Source organism: Triturus cristatus, chromosome 3_1, assembly GCF_964204655.1.
Source record: "Triturus cristatus chromosome 3_1, aTriCri1.1, whole genome shotgun sequence".
Classification (NCBI taxonomy): domain Eukaryota; kingdom Metazoa; phylum Chordata; class Amphibia; order Caudata; family Salamandridae; genus Triturus; species Triturus cristatus.
This window is the reverse complement of record NC_140583.1, coordinates 351684070-351698539: the sequence shown is the minus strand read 5'-3', so window position 1 is coordinate 351698539 and position 14470 is coordinate 351684070. Positions and strand designations below refer to the sequence as shown.

Genomic DNA, 14470 nt, shown 5'->3' with positions numbered 1-14470 from the left:
AACTCCCACCAAGAGGTCAATGCACCCAAGTATGCAACATCTCAGCACTGTATAAGCACAGAAGTCAGAGGCCCACTGCATGTAAGGGATAAGGGCCATCCAAATCAGAGATGCAGGGCGACTCCCCTAAAATGCGGCACGCACACATCACATGCATAGCACCCCAACATTGACAGCAATGTGGTACAAACCGCAACACACCCACAAGAAGAACAGACAACACAACTGGTGCCGCTTGTGTTCAGAAACTGGCCAATCACATATGGCATCTCAGGGAAATGTGAGTTGACAAGGTACAAGTACAAACACACATGCGTGATGTTGTCAAAATGTCCACTGTCCCGCATCATATAGGCAGCTCCCCACAAACAGTCACAATAAACACTGTCATTCTGTCTGAATGTAAATATGTACAATGTGTCAACATACATGTGACCACAATGTTAAACTGCATCTCCCCTTCACATTGCAGAGGGAAATTCAGCACCTCCTGCAGAGCAGTCCCAACCCCTCTTCTCTGATGATGAAGAGGACCACCACACCTTCGACTACAACGCCCTCCAACAGCTCGTGGACAGCCTCCAGAGGCCACTTCCAGGAGCAGGGCAGCCCAGCTGCTACGAAGAGAACCCACCCCCTGCACAGAACACATAGCAGGCAGCACCCACCACCACGGCTGCCTCCCAGGACCCCCACGACGAACACATGGCCTTCCAACGCTGTGTGTTCGGGTGCCAGGAGAAGCTAGCTGAACAGGTGTAAGTGGGGTTAAACTGCATGGCAGACAAACTAGACGCCATAAGTGGGTGTCCAAGTCCCATCAGGGACCACTCACAGTCCCTAACGGACACCCACAGTCTGCTCCATGCCCTCCAATGAACCATGGCTGACATAGCTAGAGTCATGACTTTGCGACAAGAACGACTGTCTAGTCAGAGTGGCTCCAGCGAGCTCAAACGGGAGTTGGGACTCATGCAGAGGCTCATGGAGAACATGGAGCCAACGCGCGCAGAAAGTGCGGCTGCAACGGCCGCACACCAGCGAGAGGTAGCTGGGTCCCTCAATGCCATAAAGACCCTCCTCATGGCATTGCTGCCACAAGGCCTGGCGCTGATGCATGCTGCTGCTACCACTCCATCCACATCTCCGGCTCCTGAGGTGTCACTGCCACACAGTGCTGGAGACAGAACACCACCACCCACATGTGAAGCACATGCAACAGCAGAGGATGAAGATGCGGATGAATCTGCCCTTGTCATCAGAAGGAAGCGGTACCATTCATCTCTGCCATATGGCCTGTTTCTGCTTGGTTCTGTGCTCTGCATCATCACCTTCCACTGTCCCCCGATGCACTCTGCGACACTCACCTGGGACCTCAACATGGACTGCCATATTCTGTTTGGTCACCAATGTCACAGCTATAAGACTGCGGACTGAACTCCTCCTCCACTGATGTACTTGTCGTTCCCTGAAGGACTCTGGCTGGCCCTCCACGGGCTAACAATGTAAAGTGGGGTTTGCATGGCCCTGTACTGCTCTAGCTGCAACACTCGACTGGATGTGCATTAAACATTCATTTTCACACCGATGTGTCATGTCTATGATCTTGCAAGTGTGGAGGTATGGATGAATGTAGGGTCAAAGATTTCCCCTTATGTCCATGTTGCCCATGTTGTGGGACTTGGGTCACAGGGTGACATATTACCGATTGTGTGCTGGGTGGCGCCGACACTAGAACGCAGACACACGCACTACTTCCTTGTCCAGCCAAAGACAGAACCGCACCCAGAGCCCGGGGTCATTGTACACACCGTTGCGCTGGAATGGCATATGCCAGGCCAGCCCACTCCGCTTACGCTCACAGGGGGGGGGGGGGGGGAGACAACGCTACATGTCCCAGGTCTACCCTGTAGGGATCTGCTACTCACAGGTCTAGTTGTCAGCATGCCACAGCCACTCCCTCACCGCTGGTTTACACCCACACCACACCCATCCAGCACAGCCGTCACAGGACATATGACCCTGCCAATTAAAAGGGCCTGGCGTCTCCGTGTGGTTATCATTTATGCCTGAGGGCCTAGGGCCCGGGCACAGCATATTGCCCAGTGCCGGGGGTGACATGATGGCATCTGCACCACGGGACTCAACCATGGCTTGTGGTGCACAGACTTGGTGGCACCGGACACACTGCAGCCAGCACAGCCACACCATCACAGGACGGTGTCTTTCAGTGCACTGAGGCAGGGGCACCTTAAGTGCTGAGCTGGTGTGCAGCCTGCAATGATGCGCCGTCCAGGCGGTCTGGAATGGTGGCATTAGTGTGAGCCCTGCAGGACCGCAGTGTAGGCCTGAGCCAGAGGGCAGACACATGGCGTTGCATCACGCTTCACAGAGTTAGTGGCACCTCTAAGGCTGAGCGTGTGTGCAGTCTGCGATGAGACCGTGTGCACTGATATGTTCTCTGCCATAGCAAGATCAAGACCCAGAATCAAGTGTGTGACCTGGTGGTCCGGGGTGCAGGGCTGCATGATGTGGAGGGTGCCATGGTCACAGGCCCTGGGCTTGGAGCTCCCACTGGCACGTGGTGGCCTCTTGCAGACACGCCTGTGTCGGAAGGTGAGCACTGAATCTAAGCTGTGCGGCGGGAGGGCCTGGGGTGCAGCAGCCTGTGTGGGCAGGGGCGGGCAAGCGATGATGACATGTGCTACTGTATGGACTCTGCCATTCAGGTCTCTGGCAACAGTTTCAGATGAGGGGCCTGGGGGACGGCAGTGTGTAACGGCACGTGGTTGGAGACACACCGATGGCAGCAGATGAGCAGTGAGGCCTGGGTCCGCAGTGTCAGCACTCTCTCTCTCCCTCTTTCTCCCTCTCTCCCACTCTCTTTCTCTCTCTCTCTTTCTCTCTCTCTCTCTCCCTCTCTTTCTCTCCCTCTCTTTCTCTCTCTCCCTCTCTTTCTCCCTCCCTCTCTCTCTCTCTTCCTCTCTCCCTCACTCTCTCTCTTCCTCTCTCTCCCTCTCTTTCTCTCTCCCTCTCTTTTTCCCTCTATCTACCCCTCTCTTTCTCTCTCCCTCTCTTTCTCTCTTTTTCTCTCTCTCTTTCACTCTCTCTCTCTGTACTTTGATGGGAGCATGACACACCTTCTTATCTGTATTTCTATCTTGCAGGCTGTGACTTACAGGATGCCCAGAGAAGACCCACCGTGCCTCTTCAGAATTGTTGTTTTTTGTTTAATCAGTAATAAACGTTTTATTTGGATTATATGATATGAATGTATGATTTCCCTTTTTCTGGCCACACCTGTATGTTAGGTGTTGTGCGACTTCAGGCGATTTGTTTGGCGCATGGTTTTGTGGAGTTGATGTGCATGGTCTTTGACCAAAGGGGGGGGAGGTCCTGGGGGTGGTGGCAGTGGGTGTTGATGCCCTATTGGGGGTCCGGGCTGCATTTTCAGTTGCTCGGGTGCACCTCTTGTTCTTCATGTTTGACTATGGGCTGTGCTCCCTTGGCTGCTGAAGGTTGTCGTCCGACATTACACCAGGTCAGAGCAGATGTTCAAATCCTGGAGCTAACGTGCCTTATCGCATGTTTTGTGATCTTATCGCCGATCTGGCTGGTCGTTGAGAATGCTGCGGAGTGGTGTTGTCATGGCTTGTTGCTCGGGAATGCCTACTCTGCATCTCATTAGCTTTAGTTGCCGGGGTCATCTGTGGCGATGTGTTTTTACGGCTGCTATCACAGGTAAACTGGTGATGTGGGCAGTTAGCACCAACTAGTGAATGGGACGATATGTTTATCGCGACTTTGGCTGCACTAAAGTTCAGATACCTCGGCAATAGATCCTTGAGAATATGATCCAAAGTTTCAGATATGCTTAATTCCTTAAGATGTATTAAATTGAGTGGAAATTCCGAACAGAGAGAAGTAACTTCTTTAAACATTGAAGAGTTTACCAGCAGCAATAAATAATTTTTCATTAAGAAGAAACAGAAATTTCAGCATGCAGCAGAAACTCTAAGGAGCCAGGCTGAACAGCAAGGATCCAGAAACATAATGCTCTCTTTAATTATGGCTGCAGATTTCCAGAATCTTACATGCCATCATAGCAGTTTCTGCTTTCCAAATTTTCTGGTATAAAGCAGGAAGAAACAGAATGCTGGGATGTGTAGGTCCAAATGCTTACGTGTTGTACCCCATCACTAGAGAACACATCCTGCTGGGATGTAGTTGCAAGAAATACAGAGACTGGATCAACATCTTCAGCTGAGACAAGCCTTCTCTGAAGGAAACTGATTAAAGTTTTTGGTTCTTAATTTCACCAGTGGTGATGCTTATTGACATTCATGTGTAGAATTAAGTTCAAATGGTGGAGCAGATGTGAACTCCTTCTGTATTATTGTTGTTTGTTAAAAGTAATGTTTTTGGGTACAAAAGGTAGTCATTACTGGTGTAGCGCTTCATAAACAATTAGTAAGACTGGTGTAGCGCTTCATAAACAATTAGCATGAATGAGAACGGTCAAGGATTAATGAAAGATAATATGTGCACCCTACTCTACTGTTATCAGTAAGTGATTACAAATATTTACTTTTGTCTATGAATAGCACAGGCAAGTCGGAGGACAGGTGTTGCCCCACAGGCAGTCCCATCCCCCACATCCCTGCATTTCCTTTGTTAAGCCTGTGTGAAGGGCTTACACATGGTTTCCAAACCAGAGGAGCCCATGAAGGGTTCAGATGATTTCTGGCATTTAGGAGGAGAATCCTGCTATTCCAGACTATGGGCCTGATTATGAGTTTGGCAGTCCTGGAGTGGGTTGTGACGCCAGCATCTCGCTCTAGGACCGCCAAACCCATAGTCAAACTGCTCGCCAGATTACGGAATTGGAACACCAAAGCTCCTTCCTGCATGGCATGGACTCTGCAGTCCATGAAGTGCAGGAAATGGGGTGCATGCATACAGGGGGGCACAACTTTATTTATTTATTTTTTATTTATTATTTTTTTATTTAGAGAGTTTTGTATAGCACTAGTTAGACCCGGAGGTATCAGAGCGCTTTACATAAGGAAACAGCGTGTTACCAGTTACAGAAAAATTCACATTAATTACAGCAAAATTACAAATTCAATACAGGAGTTATTGGCGGGATGAGTGTTAGGATTCAAAAAGAACAGGGGGAGCTGGGAGTCCATTGGAAGAAGACAGCGGCGGAGAGAAAGGCGAGACATATGTCCGAAGTCCGGCTGGGTAGGTGACAGCCAAAGCGATGTGCCAGGGCCAATCTCCCCTATAGCTGTCGGTGGAGCTCCACCGGGGATCGGCCATGTGGTTCGGGCTCTGCCGGATGAGTTTCAACATTCAAAAAGAACAGGGGGAGCTGGGAGTCCATTGGAAGGAGACATCGGTGGAGAAAAAGCAGAGACAAATGTCTGAAGTCCGGCTGGGTAGGTGATGGCCAAAGCGGTGTACCAGGGCCAGTCTCCCCTATAGCTGTCGGTGCAGCTCCAACAGGAGATGGCCATGTGGTTCGGGCTCCGCTGGACGAGTTTCAAGATTCAGAAAGAACAGGGGGAGACAGGATAATGTCATGCTCATGACAACGGGTATAAATATAAAATTGAGGGTGGTGACTTGCAGCAGGCAGCAGTCCTGATCTGGGTTAGTATGCACTTCCTCATATCTAGAAGGAGGACGCAGTACAGGACAACTGTTCTTCTTGGATCTAGGAAACTGCTTTTGGAACTTGAAGTTAAACTCCCACATTGGTTCTTGCAGAATCCCAATAGTCTTTTTGCACCAGAAAAGTAAACATTTAGAATAAGCTAAATTGCTAGGAGTCGATTCCGGGATTGTAGGACTTTTTGCCAGTCGAGAAGTAAATGGCTCATACATATGGTACAAAGAACGGATCACACAGGCTCGCAGACATCTCAGTTTTTCAATGCACTCTGGCCTCAAGCGGACTGGAAGCAGAGCAGTAGTTTGATAGTGCCTACGTTTCTCTTGCGCCTTTTCTTTTTCCCTGCTGCTAATACCTTCGTTGGCATTTCTGCCATGTCATTGTCACTTTTGCACTCTCCATTCACAATAATGAATGAAAGATCTTCCTCCACTGGTACAAGAGATGCTTCCAAACCGCCAAGTGATTTCACTTCTTTTTGAATTGCGTTTGCCACAGCTTTCCTAACACGACCAGACTTCCCCACAGCAGGATCAGAATTGGCATAATCCGCCACTGTAGTTAGGCTCACTGCAGTTCAATGAACAAGAAAAGAACGGGGCACCTCTTGCCTCCGCCGCCATGCTTGATCTTGATCACAACATGCTCCCCCTGCATGCATTTCCATGGCCTGAGGCATCAGGGGCTCTGTAGGGCCCCATAATTCCCTCACCACCAAGACATTTCATGGCAGGCTCACCGCCATAAAAAAGCTGGCAGTGAAGAAACTCGTTATATGCTTGACAGTGCTGCAACGGCCCGACCAGCATATTACTGCCTCGCGCCTCTGCAACATCGCCGGGTAATGGCATTTCCTTGGGGGTTGCAGCGGGCCTGCAGTGCTCAGACCGCCAAACTCAATATAGGGAGGTTGGACCTCTGGTGCGGCGGTAGCCGCAGTGCTACCGTGGTTTTTAAGGTCCTATGGACCACCAAACTCGTAATCAACCCCATAGTCTGATAAGGGAAAACTGAACCCAGCCTAATTCAACAGACCTTTCAAAGTGTACGGATTCACTGGACTGTAATTGGCAGTGGCCATTTTTCAGTGAGAATATGCTCAACTGCACAGCTTGGGAAATATGAGTTATAGGTGCTGAGTATCTCACTGAACATCATTTATACTGAGAACTTCCTTGGGCCCATTTGCTGAAATGTGGAGCTAGAATGCTGCTCACTTTCTTCTAGTTAGAACTAGGGCGTATTTACAAGGAGCTAGTGCCGCCGCAGTGCCATTTTTTTTTACACAGTGGCGGCGCAATCATTGCTCCATACTACTCCATATTCACAAACCGACGCATTGGGCCCAATGTGCCAGTTTTCAAAGGCCTGCATCACGTTATACTTGCCCCAGGTGTAATTATATGCAGGGTAGGCATTCCCAGGTTAAAAGCCATGCCGAACTGATGCAGTGAAATTTACAATCTTTCACTGCGTAATTCTACGACTTGACTGCATTAGAATCCCTACATCTTCTCAAACCAGGTGTAAGGATTGATGTAGGGATTTTTTTAACATGGGACTCACCTCTGTATTCTGAGGCATTGCCGGAGTTGCGCCAGTCTCACGACCAACTGCATAAATGCGCCACTTTAGCACCAAAAGATGCATCAGAATACAGTGCATCCATGGCGTCGTTATGGCATTTGGCAATGCACAAGAAATCTGATCTGGTCTGTGGCTATGCTTAAATTCAGCTTTCCTGCCCTGCTATTGACCATATCCTCTGTAGAAGTCTCAGCTTGCTCTCAGAGTCCTGCAACACTGTAGAAAGTCTATGAAAAATTTACCCTTTGGTATAAGGTGACAATTTGACTCTGGCGCCATCTTAAGATTTATTAACAGCACCTTCTGAACCCTGGCACCATGAACAGTAATGGAGAAGTAGTGCCCAAGAGACCAACTGCAAGAAGAGCAGGTAAGATGGTGGTCACTAGGATGGAGAGCAATGTCTAACAAGCACTGCCAGCTACAGAAAGCACCACCAAGCAGTGTGGCATTGCATTTGTACGCATTACTGGGTTTATTAACTCAAGTACATCTGGCAATGTGCCAACATCCATGGGTGGATGCATGGGACCTCTACCCACAGAATGCCGCCCAGCTTGAAGTGTATTGTAATGCAGCATCGTATTATCTCCTGTCAAATTAGAATAGTACATCATATGAAGGAAATAGTCAAGCTAAATTATGAACCCTTACTTAAGAAATGTAATCATGGATGGATTCATTAATAGGCAGATGTTATATTGTCTACTCCTGCAATACTTATATTACTTCCATTGTACACCGTTATCCATTTCTAAAGTTTTTTTCTGTAGTTTACACACCAGTATAGAAGTTATGATTTTTTTATCTGAGCCAGCAATTTCCTAAAACTGCCCACCTTAAAAGGTGACTGGTCACGTCTCAATTTCCATTTATTCTTCTGGGTAGCCTGATAAAATGGATATCTAGCCTTGTTACTTGGCATTTGAAGCATATACCAATTCTGCTTGGGACCTCAAATGTCTGAGTGCCCGGTTAGGAATTTTCATTTAAAATCTTCTAAATGTGTGAAATTTGAGGTCATAAACACAGGATTGTGTATTTGGCAGACACTGTAAAATGCTTAGAATTGCAAGATTGAAGAGATATATACTACTTATTCAAGAATCATCATTAACAACAAGGCTCTCTTTTCATATTCTTTTCATATATAATTCATATTTGGTCACAACATGGCCTCCAATCCTTGTTTACTTGTTGCATGGAAGCAAAATACTAAAGTTTAGTGATATTCACCATGGACTTGCTCTACTTTAGTTTTTTTTTAAGGTTTCCATATATAAGAGATTTCTGGAGAAGATCATGTTCTAAATATGACTAAGATACCTCTCATAGAAATATGGAAACATAGGCCTAAACTTGTCAGTGTTAAAAATGTGGATTCATTATTCGCTGAAACCATAGTTGGTAATAATGAGCATCTCTCTTGTAGATGGTCACAAAGCTAAATTTGCCAATGTCAATTATATTTTTCTTATAAGCATAGATTATGGATAAGAAAACCTTATGGCTTTTCATTACACCTCTAACATTTCCATGTTGTGCAGATTCTGTACTATAAACCTACCTGGCACTCTAAAAATAATTCTAGCTGCCTAAATGTGGGGTAGAGGATGCAGCAGATGGTGTGCGTATGCTTTCTTTATGTAATACATTGGATACATTCTGGCCTGCTGTCAGTAATGAACCAATCAAAATATTACAAACAGACATTCAGTTTAAGGAATGTAATATAATACCAAACTGTGATGTAAGCATTCAATGGGTTTATACCGCGTTATGTATTTTCAATAATGACTGCCCGAGTCGCTATAAACATTGGATAGATTCTGAACCCCCTCCACCAACAGTTTTGTCTACTGGTGGCTTACATGTGTACCATGTACGAATTGGAGATCGATATTTATGGCAATAATGGTAGAAGTGGGAAATATAGGGGACCGACTAAATGGGGGCTTTCATCAGATGGGTGAGTATATGTTAGGAAAATGATGTCATTTTGAACTTTACAAGGATGGCATTGCATACTGAGGCATTTGGCTGAGCCCAATGTTTTGATTATTGCTTTATCAAATCATATTCTATTTGTACATGTATGTGTGACAAGTTGTCCGTATACTCATCTTTACTATTTTGTCAATGAAAAAAGGAAAAGTTAAGTCTGGTTTATTTTATTGTCATTTTTGGTAAAATCCATTAAAATTTGTAATTAAGGTAGCAAATCAATCAAAGTGACCTTTATCAATCAGCCCCTGCCCTCCCTTGCAAAACTAAGGAAGTGCAGTCAAGTTGTAGATAGAAAGGTTGTTTAATGATGCACTTGTTTGTCCTTGACCATAGTGAAACACTCTTCACCTTACCTAAATTAGAGCAGCATTTCTAATACCAGAGTACGAAAAACACTGGGAGGGACAATTGTTGTCATACTTTGGACCATTCCAAAGTCCAGAGAGGTAAGGATACTCTATACCCTACCATTGAGAAATAACACATAGGAATTCAAGCCACGATGTTTGAAGATAAAATCTTCAGTCGATCATCTGTAAATAGAAATATTATTTCTCACATTCTGCATAAGAGAAATTATTATGCTTTAAATACTACATTTGCCTTTACTATTGGATGATATGTTCTCGCACTCTACACCTCATATAAATTCCTAAATATTGACCAAAAATAAGCTTCTGAACCAGCTCAAGTCAATTTCCAACCAATCACATCATTTCAAAAACATCTTTTTTATTAAAACACTGATCATAATCATAACACCTTGAGGTACATTCAGGTAATACAACTTTTAGTTGTACAATGTTTCATCTTACTTTGTGAAGTTCTTTAAGAAATATACATCGCAGCAGCAACTGAATAATTATTAAAAACAATAAATTAAATTAACCTTGCTTATGAAAGGATTTCAGTTCCAAGTTTAAGAATCATCTTTTCATTTTTGCAAATCTTGTTTGACTTTCACAGAAGCAGTATCCTTTTGCTGAACAATATAGAATTGAGGTCAACAAGGAAGACGCAGTTGCTTGTTCATTTTGATTTGGCCAAATGCCAAAATGTTGTCAAGTTCTTCACCAGTGTAACAGTTAGTTTTTGCACACACCTGCGCATTCTAGTAAGCAGGAACAAGTTTTGTTTTCCATTTTAATCATCAAAGGATGGTCTCCCGACAAACGCCAAGTAAACTGTGTGGTCTGTCCGGTTCTACACTCTGTGTTATGCGTGTCCTACCTAAAAAGGCAACTGGGGAACTCAAAGCCCCACAGCTCTGAAGGTGAAGGTCTTCTTGCAATCTCTTCCTAGAGGTGTTCACATTCTGTTGGGAGGTTGTAATCACCTGCAAATAGATGATGAACAAAGGAAAAAAATAATTCAATGTGAATTTATTTAAATGAATCGAATAATTTTTTAAAGGAAACTAAATTAATAAGATTTGACACTTTTTCAAATTTACGATTGTTTAAAACATATATTAGCCTTCAGAAAAACAAATATAAAAATGTATCTGCCCATAACATTCCATGACGTTGGATTTCTGGTTTAATACATTTGCATATCATTGTAAATGGGATTGAAAATTTCAGAACAATTTTTCCCCTGTGGTGACGTTTGAAGCTACAGAATGAAAAAAAAACACATAAAGTAATAAAATGACTCAACATGTAAAATATAGAAACAAGACTATGTAAAAGAGAAATCACCCAATAATGTTTTTCTTCAATAATATCGGCATTCACTTAACCCACCTATTATTAGTTGGATTCAAACAGGTGCTTAATTTATTTATCAAGAAAAAAAAGTAAAATAAGTGCAGGTGCCCAATATCTTGCTAAGGAGGCAGTCACCAACTTCCTCCAATTGCACGGGCCACTTTCTGCATTGAGAGAGCCCGCTTTCACCAGCAGCACTGCCCTCTTTCACCCCATAGCATGATCTGCTAAATTCTTGGACAATCCCCTGAAGTGGGTATCAGCAGGTAAATGAAGTGGGTGGGGTTTGGGGACTGTCCTTCCCATTAGAAACATTTATAAAAATTGGGAAAAAACAGCCTGCATTTCATTTACTTTTCCTAAGAAGCTATTAGGCTCTACAATGTTACTCTGCAAGGGCACTCATATAATATTCCTGTTTACCATTCAACAGAAGGTACGATATCTTGAGAGGATGGTACATGCGTTACTGTTATGCTAACAACAGAGTCCATCCATGAATGTATTGAAGATTACATTCTGCAATTTCTTCACAGGCTCTACAACAAGAGATAATCCATGTATTGCTGATAAATCTGACACTATGCTACAATCACACAGCAGGTGAATGCATAGTATTATTAACAATTCTTGGCAGTGAGACTATGTTTTTTAATCTCTGGGATATTAATGTCCAGCATGTGTCTGATGGCCATGGAGCTTAGTCCAGTCAATAAGATCTAGTACCTTTTTCAGGGAGAAGCGAGTTCATCCTAGTTTGCCAACAAATCTGTGTAAGACCACAGTGCATTCTGCACCCACTCTCTTTGGTGTCAGTATACATATTTTCATTTTAAAACACTGATATTCAGTCTGCCCATGGCAAAGAATTCATTCAAAGTTATATACAGAGTTAGTTCTGTAGGCTTTATTTCTTAAGTACATTTTGGATCACTGAGGAAACAAAATACATTATTGTGAGGACAGACTATCGTGTCAAAAATATCGAGGACCAAAAATCGAGAAGGTAAGTGCAACTAGATAAGCATAGATTTCCTATTCGTAACTCCACATCTACGTACCTTGAAAATGCATGTGTCATCAAGGTACAAATATTTGGAGGTATATATAAAAAAAACTTTGCTTATCTATAGAAACTTACCTTCACAATATATTTGTTCTCGATATTCTTGACACAATATTTTTTCTGACGATATTTTTGTTTCCAATAGACTGTCAAAACACCAATTAGCATATAACTGAATAATAGCATATGAATGGCTGGATGTGAGGTAGTTACATGACATCCACAAATTACTGTTGTGGTCAACCTTTGGGCTCGGTCAATTACACAGGACAAGTGGCACACTTAAGTTATGTGTAAGTCTTTGAAAGAAATTCAAGATGCTTGATTTATATATGAAATTGTAAATCACAGTTTGCCAAAGGCGTATGTGTTCTGACATTATTTATTGATGGGACAACAAATAAGATTTTCAAAAGATGGCGTCTAATTTTCAGTATTTGTTCAGTCAGATGTAGCTGGGTTACTCTCAAATAGTGGCTAACCATGTGCCGTTTCAAACCCTTGGATATGTTCACGTGCCACCTGGCTAGGATTGACTCAGCGAGCGTTTGTATAGTAGTTACTTACTCCTATTTTACTATTCGAGTCAGGATGGTGTGATTCAAGCAGGGCAGTTTCCATTAGCAGCTCTAGCAAGTCAGTCATAATCCACCTATTTATTCTATGTGGCATACCCCTGAGTGGAGCTCTGTTCTTTGTGCTCTGTTTTCGGGGTCCAATAAAGTTTTATTGGTTATGAACTATTAACCCTGCAGCAGTTATTCCTTCTGCTATATGCCCAAGTTTCTCTATTACCAAGGGGGTACTTCTTCTCTTTTGACAGATTCCTTTTCATGGGTTTAGTGATTCTCCAGCATACACCATATATTGCTCTGTTGACTGTTCCAGGGTCAGTATATGAGCCATCGCGCTCTGGAGGACAATGCGCATCGCGCGGAATAGAGCGTAAAGCAGAGCTCCAGTTTCTGCTCCTGTCTGAGCATCTCCTGTGCATCGGATACGCCACGTGACTCTTGCGTCACATGTGACTGACGTGACGGGAAGCGGCTTCTCAAATGGGAAGATGTGAGCCATTTGGCCGTGTACCTACATGGCACTTGGAGAGACCAATTTGGGTGTGGCGGACCACCCTTGACGAAGTAAGGAGATGGGGTTAATAAGCATGAACATGGTCTGTTAACACGAGGACCACTACAGGGGGTACTGGCAGTTAGTCCAGGATACGTGTGCCTGTTGCAGGTCGAGTGGTTTTACTTATGCCGTACCTGACCAGCTTCACTACAGGCTAGTACTATGGATGAGGCTAGCTTCACCTCGAGAGTGAGCCTGTGCACTACAAATACTTACCTAATGGCTATTTCTCCTCACAGTGTGTGACTAAAGGGGGTCGCCCTCTACTCCCATGCCATTTCTAGAGCTCAACTCAATAAACTCGGTAAGATGTGCCGAGTAGAGGGAAATGTGTGATCTTAAGCACATTAATCGATACGCCTAATATTATGAGTACTGTTAGGGCATGATTGCCAACATAACCATTTTTATATAGGTGTGTTCATTTTTCGCCTAGGGACATAGGCATATAGGTGCCGATTACGATCCGGCAAAAACCGGGTACGAACCGTCGGACGGAGGCTTTTTTCCGTCCGACTCGTACCCGGTCGTAAAACTTTACAAACATGCAAGTACGATTCGCACGGAAACACCATTTCCGTACGAGTCGTACAAAACACCGACCGACGAAAAGATACATACAAATGGGATCCGGGGAATGCGCCGACGTGATGTCGGGACGCTCTCAGGCCGTGTTTCACGACCCAGGAATTACGATTCGAACCGACAGCAGTCCGGACGGCAATATTTTTACGGCACCCAAAAAGTGCCGCAAAAGCGAAGTACGGCGCGAAACGACCAGAGTAGGTGGCCCGGTAAGCGCCGTACCCCCCCCAGCCCCCGCATGTAACCCCCCCAGCCCCCGCATGTACGCGCCGTACCGCCCCCCGGCCCCCGCATGTACGCGCCGTACCCCCCGTGTATGTACACCCGAGTACGTGTCGAACCCCCCGTGTATGTACACCCGAGTACGTGTCGAACCCCCCCGTGTATGTACACCCGTGTACGTGTCGAACCCCCCCGTGTATGTACACCCGTGTACGTTCGAGTCGTACCCCCACCCGTGTATGTACGGTGCGTACCCCCAGCACTTACGCTTACGCGCTGGGGGTACGCACCGTACATACACAGGTGGGGGTACGACTGGAACGTACACAGGTGTACATACACGGGGGTACGGCGCGTACATGCGGGGGCTGGGGGGCGGTATGGTGCGTACATGCGGGGTCTGGGGGGCGGTACGGCGCGTATATGTGGGGGCTGGGGGGGTACGGCGCATACATGCGGGGGCTGTGGGGTGGTACGGCGGGT

At 45.2% G+C, this 14470-nt stretch overlaps 1 protein-coding gene and 1 pseudogene across 3 annotated transcripts in view; both read right to left on the bottom strand.

Moving 5' to 3' along the window:
- Window positions 1-5484: 5484 nt before the first annotated feature.
- LOC146860247 (transmembrane protein 183 pseudogene) lies at window positions 5485-7546 on the bottom strand (annotated as a pseudogene).
- A 2440-nt stretch (window positions 7547-9986) lies between these two features.
- Window positions 9987-14470, bottom strand: part of ENTREP2 (endosomal transmembrane epsin interactor 2) — a 1789361-nt gene continuing 1784877 nt past the window's right edge. For all 3 annotated transcript variants that reach the window (XM_085644081.1, XM_085644083.1, XM_085644082.1), the window contains one exon: window positions 9987-10610. In XM_085644081.1, the coding sequence (XP_085500207.1) occupies window positions 10425-10610 (186 nt within the window). In that variant the 3' untranslated portion in view covers window positions 9987-10424. The remainder of the gene's footprint in view (window positions 10611-14470) is intronic.